Consider the following 6,541-nt stretch of genomic DNA (forward strand, 5'->3'; position numbering starts at 1 on the left):
AATTAAACACAACAGGTCATAATTTTTGAGAGCAAAAAATCGAAAACCCTAGTCTCTCTAAAAGAAAATTTCGGCCGACCCCTCCCCCTCTGCCCGAGAAAATTCCGGTCTGTGATTTTGAATCGCGGTCAGGAATAACGAATCAGATTCGTGTAATCTCTTCGCAGAAAACTTCTGATAGATTTTCTAGTGCAATCTATCAGAGGGATTAAACCTCTGTTCGTGGACCTGATTGAAGGAGTTCATCGGTTCCAGGGAGAGACAACAAGAGCAGATCAAATCTGTTGGTGTCCATTAATCTCGTTGCGAGATTGGAGGTAAAATTTAATAACTGTTATTTAAATTTTACACACACAATAATTTAATCGTTGAACGGTTGATACCCACACTATGGAATTGTTCCATAACAAAATTTTTAAACTTCCGCTGCACCGGGTATCAATCGTGATTGATCTGACCGCCAGTTTTCCAACATAACTCCGTCCAAATTTCTTGATTTTTCCGAGTATCCCTACAAAATGGCCCAGGATGAGTATTATGCAAACAAATGCATTAAACATGCTAAAACTAAAATAAAACAACAACAATAACATATGAATGCATGAAAAACAAATACAAAAATATGCATATGAAAATAGTTATCAACTCCCCTATACTTAAGCCTTGCTCGCCCTCGAGCAAGACATACAACAAACAAAATGCAATAACACAACGACATAAGTAAGAATGAATCATATACAAGATAGCCTCAGATAAGTTCCAATTCAATCAATTAAAAACCCCAACAACTTCTGATTGGACACAATCCACCGTCAGTTTAACGTAAAAATGTGTGTGTGCGATTTTATTCCAGTTTCATGCAACTTCAAAATAATCCATTCTAAGAATTCTTAGCGACCTATGACAATTCAATTCAAGTGCCACAATCCAGCACTCCGTCATCCCAACAATTCCGAACACAAACATGCACTTTCTTGAGACTAATTGCGTACCTCCGGATTTTGCACCCGGTTTTCTTATGCCCCAATAATTACCCGCAAACTTAGCTATAACTAAGATAGGAGTAGAATTTCAATCCCCTCGTCTATAGCCCGGATGGAGCAACAATCCCATTTAGCCAGCAAACTTAGCTATTGAAAAATGATTAGGATTTCAATCATTTTCCAAGCCCGGATGAAATTGTTATTTAAAAATTTTAAAATTTCAAATTTTTAACCTCATGGAATCCGCATACTTCGTTAAGAACAAGAGATTAGGATTTCAACCCCTTACTCTAACCCGGATGGAATTAACTTAAGTTTCAACCAAAATGTTTCAAAAAATTTTAAAGGAATGCCCAAGATCACGCATGCAATGACAGAAAATCATCAAGAATCCAAAGACACTATCATGATCAACAAACAACTTTTGCCTTGCAATGGTCAAGCAAACACAAACTTCATCAATTACATCTCTACACTACACTAGTCTAACACGCGTGCTTAAAAGGATTCACGATTCAACCAACAACTTCTCATGTTCAATCAAAAGTAACATTTTTCAAAAACAAATTTTTTATTCAACTCAATCATCATCGGCCAACACTCATCATTCTACTTATTCACACAACACAAACACAAACATAATGATATACATGATTACGAACTATATGCAATGAATGAAACCAAATGAATGCACAACACAATGATGAGAAAAACAACACAGAATGAATAACACCCCGCCATACTTATCCAAAGCATTTCCCTCAATGCTCTAGAAACACAATGAACAGAATGCAAAACGAACAAATAGACAACAAGCATAAATACAATGAAAACCAAAATAACACTCCCCTATTTATAAATTTGTCCGTTTTTTTCTCTGATGTATCTGCATAAACAATAGCACTAGGATGGGTATATCGATAGGCATGGCAATTGACAGGGAAAAGAAGCAAAAATCAAAGAAAGATAAAAATAAAACTACGCAAAAAGAAACTAAAAAGCAAGGTAAAGAACACTGGGTTGCCTCCCAGTCAGCGCTAAATTTATAGTCTATAGCCCGATTGTACTGCCCTTTCAATTTGCAAAATCATGGTGGCTTATCCACCCTCTTGAATCATGTCTGAACAATCCCGCAACTGCTACGTGCTTCACCTCCACAAATTTTGTGTACGGGATTTATTCTTGCATAGCGTTGAACCTGATGACAATCCCTAACATAATGAATCACATTAATAAAATTGACAGTAGAGCAAGATTTTAAATTTGAGCTATCGCTAGCCGACTTAAACATATGGAACACAACTTGCTCATCATTCAACCTCAACACTAACTCTCCCTTTTCAACATCTACTAACGCTCTACTAATGGCTAAAAATGGACGCCCTAAAATCAGAGGCACCTCAAAATTTGCATCCATGTCAAGAATAACAAAATCTATAGGATAAAGAAATTTGTCTATCTTGACTAAAATATTTTCCACGACTCCTCTTAGGTATTTAATAGATCCATCAACAAATTTAAGAGATATATTTGATGGTTCAATGTTGCATATACCCAATTTCTTAGAAAGTGCATGAGACATCAAATTTATGCTCGATCCTAAGTCACACAAAACATTATCAACTGAAAATTTTCCAATATTACAAGGTATGGAGAAACTCTCTGGATCGTGAAATTTCCGTGAGAGCTCATTTTTTAGCACTGCCGAGCATCCCTCATTCAGTGTAACCTGCGTCACTTCATTCAACTTTTTTTTATTCCTCAGTAAATCCTTAAGAAATTTGTCATAATTTGGCATCTGAGCTAAAACGTCTGCAAAAGATATGTTAATATGTAGTTTCTTGAAAATTTACAGAAATTTTTTAAAGTGATGATCAAATAATAATTGCTTAGATCTTTGAGGAAAAGGTAAAGTAGAAATATCAACATTATCATTAAATTCAAATTTAGAAGTCTTACCTTTCTTACCTGCCGTGGAGGAACTTTCAGCACGCGCATCCTTCTTGGAATCTGAATTTTTCGGCTCCTCCATAATCATCTCTTTGCCCCTCTGCTGCTCCTCAAAATGTGATCTAGTTACGACCATGATAGCATGCACGCCTCTGGTATTTGGTTCAGTGTTTCTAGGCAACTACCCTTCTGGCCTGGCTGACAGTTGTGTCACTATCTGAGCCATTTGTGTTTCCAACCTCTGCAACATTGCCTCCTGATTCTGTAGACGAGTTTCAGTACCCGCTACATACTTCATCATAATTTCTTCAAAGGATGATTTCTTATCCACATGCTTGGACGTGTTGGCAGTAGGATCTGCAGGTTTCCACATGAAGTTCGGATGATTCTTCCAGCAAGGATTATAGGTATTCCTGTAAGGATTGTACAGGTGTCTCCCTTGATTTCCCATGAAATTCGCCGCATCAATCTCAAAGACTTGATGTTCCTCAGGCTGCTGAGCTTGCACTTGATTGGCTGGAGATGTCTACATAATTGCCATATGATGAGTAAGAGCATCGATTTTGGCATTAAGTGCTGTCAGTGAATCGACTTCTAAAACTCCAGTCTTTTTCTCCTTCTTCACATCTGGCCATCCAATGTTGCTTTCAGCCATGTTTCCAATGATCTCCCATGCCAATGCTGGTGTCTTCCTGAATAGGCTTCCATTAGCAGCAGCATTCAACATGGATCAAACAGATTGATCAGCCCCATTATAGAAAGTCTGAGTCTGCTGGCTCTGAGTAAGATTATGTTGAGGTCACATCCTCAACATCTTTTTAAATCTAGTCCATTCCGCATGTAGAGATTCAGCTTCCTTCTTCCTGAATGATACGATGTCATAAAATAGTTTTGCCATCTTCATGGGAGGGAAATACTTGTTCAGAAAAGTCTGAACAAGTTGGTTCCATGTAGTGTTAGAACCCGCAGGAAATTCATCCAGCCATTCAACAGCTTTGCCTTCCAGAGAGAATGTGAATAACCGCAGTCGCACTGCATCAGATGTTACCCCATTATCCTTAAAAGTGTCGCAGATCGACAAAAAATGCTCTAGATGAGCGTAGGGGTCTTCCACAGATGTACCTCCAAATCTTGCTTGCAGCTGAATCATCTGAATGATTGAAGGATTCAATTCAAAGTTATTTGCCTCGACAGTAGGGCAAACGGTGCTAGATCCATAGCCTTCAGTAGGTGGACGAATTTATGTCTAGAACAGTTCTGTTGTCCGCCATGTCTTCTTCTGATTCAGATTATGTTTCAAGTTCAAAATTGATAGATCTCTTGGCCTTTCGGATTCTGTTGAGCGTGCGTTCGATCTCCAAATCAAGTGGTAGTAGCTCCCTAGATCGAATGCTATGCATGCACAACAGAAAGTACCTGAAAATAACCAAAAAATAAAATTCAGAATTTAAGAAAATAAATAATGTCTAATCTCAAACGAAATAAAAATTATGACATCAAAACTATAGTGACCCACACCGTGATCACCTACTAATCAGAACTTAAGCATGCATTTAATCAATAAAATAATCTTAATCAGAGTAACTGCGGAATTAAAATAAGTCAAATACCAAGTAAGCAAATCCTAGTGGTCAACCCTGCTATCCATCCTTGGTCACCACCTAACCTCTCTGTCTCCGGGAGAACTACCTGCAACTGCCCCATAGAATAGGGCATCCAGCAAACAGAAAATTGTTGGAAAACTGGCGAGTTCCCAGACCAATTACGATTGATACCCGGTGCAGCGGAAGTTTAAAAATTTTTCATGGAACGTTTCCATGGTATGGGTATCAACCGTTCATCGATTGAATTATGTGTGTGTGTAAAATTTAAACAACAATTAAATAAATTTTACCTCAAATCTCGCAACGAGATTAATGGACACCAACAGAACAATTCTGCTCTTGTTGTCTCTCCCTGGAACCGATGAACGCCTTCAATCAGGTCCACGAACAGAGGTTTAATCCCTCTGATAGATTGCACTAGAAAATCTATCAGAAGTTTTCTGCGAAGAGAATACACGAATTTGATTCGTTATTCCTTACTGCGATTCAAAATCACAGACCGGAATTTTCTCGGGCAGAGGGGGAGGGTTCGGCCGATTTGTTGAGAGAGAGGCTAGGGTTCGATTTTTGCTCTGTCTCAAAAATTATGACCTGTTGTGTGTAATTTCTGTACTGAAATAACTTATTTATAATGCAGGCCACTAACACCTTAGGGCCCATTAGTCATAAGCTGGGGCCCGACAAGCAAAGCCCGCTCGTTCAGAAATTAATATAAAATTCATTGTGACTCCGATTGATGAAACGATTTCACCAATGTGCACAGAAACCATTTCTGCACGTTTTAAAGTCAAAATAAATTTTCCTGAATCCGAATTCAGTGGTTTCCAAAAATGTCCATCCCTATGTCATTTTAGGAAATCCTACTCCCTTACTCTTATTCAAGAAGTCCAACTCCTTAGTTCATTAAATTTAACTCTTTAAATTTAACTATCTCAACGGGGATTAAAACTCCATTACACTGTGTGACCCTCAATGGTTCAGGGATACAGCTAGCCGTGGGCTCACAACTCCTTGTGACTCGGAACAACACTTTCCGACTTGCCCAACGAATCATGGTAAAGAGCCTAGCAACATCGCCCCATGATTCCCTAGGTATCTCTGATAGTGCCTACAAGAACCAGTAGATTTTGGTTAGCGTACAGTACGGTCCCTTCATCCATATATCCCGATCGAATCAACAACCATTGGTATATCGAGAGTCGCTCAAGATTCGATAACTATGCAATGCATCTTGAAGATCAAATTAGTGACATCGCATGTGCTACTAAGAAACCATTTCTTAAATCACATCAAGTACTCTGGCCAGAGATTTGTCACACTAATATCTCCTCAGATCGCATAGGATATCCACACTCGCAAGTATGTGGTGAATCCTTGACAACAATGCATTGACTCCTATATGTGTCGTAACTGTACCCAATCTCGACACCTGATGACCCCCTCAGAGTCGGTAAACGAGTCAAAGCACAGTACTAGCATATAGAGTCTCCATGATGTTTCAAGTCGTAAGGACTAATGGTGTACAACCAAAACCGCGGACTTTATCCACTCGATAAGTGATAACCACTTGGAAAGTCCGGATAGGGTAGTTCGACTATTCATCCTATGAATATCCATTTGCATGCTTCGAACATCTCCATGTTCCCTACCAATGAAACGTGGTACTCCGCATCGCAAATGCTAGTCTCAAACTCGAGCGATCCTTATCCTTATTATCGGACGGCTCAATCGACTAGGAACGGTTTTAGAACATACAGTGACTATAAGATGTATTTCATGATAGACATCTCCATGTTCTACCACATCTTACATACACTATAGTATATTCAAGGTCTTTATCAAAACAACAATAGTATATCACAATATAACAATATGAAGTAATATAAAGTCATTGCCATAAAAGTGTAAATAATATTAAACAAAAGATTGTTTATACAAAGAGTCAACAAAGCCCATAGCCACATAGTTGGCTCACTGGGCACCCACTCTTACAATCTCCCACTT

At 38.6% G+C, this 6,541-nt stretch overlaps 1 protein-coding gene across 1 annotated transcript; it reads right to left on the reverse strand.

Moving 5' to 3' along the window:
• Window positions 1–2,097: 2,097 nt before the first annotated feature.
• Window positions 2,098–3,069, reverse strand: LOC140861050 (uncharacterized). Its single transcript, XM_073264059.1, has 2 exons — window positions 2,952–3,069; window positions 2,098–2,795 (listed from the first exon to the last, which is right to left on the reverse strand). Exons 1-2 carry the CDS (start codon window positions 3,067–3,069, stop codon window positions 2,098–2,100), a joined length of 816 nt encoding a protein of 271 aa, XP_073120160.1.
• Window positions 3,070–6,541: the final 3,472 nt, after the last annotated feature.

Source organism: Henckelia pumila, chromosome 1 (genome assembly GCF_033568475.1).
Source record: "Henckelia pumila isolate YLH828 chromosome 1, ASM3356847v2, whole genome shotgun sequence".
Lineage (NCBI taxonomy): Eukaryota > Viridiplantae > Streptophyta > Magnoliopsida > Lamiales > Gesneriaceae > Henckelia > Henckelia pumila.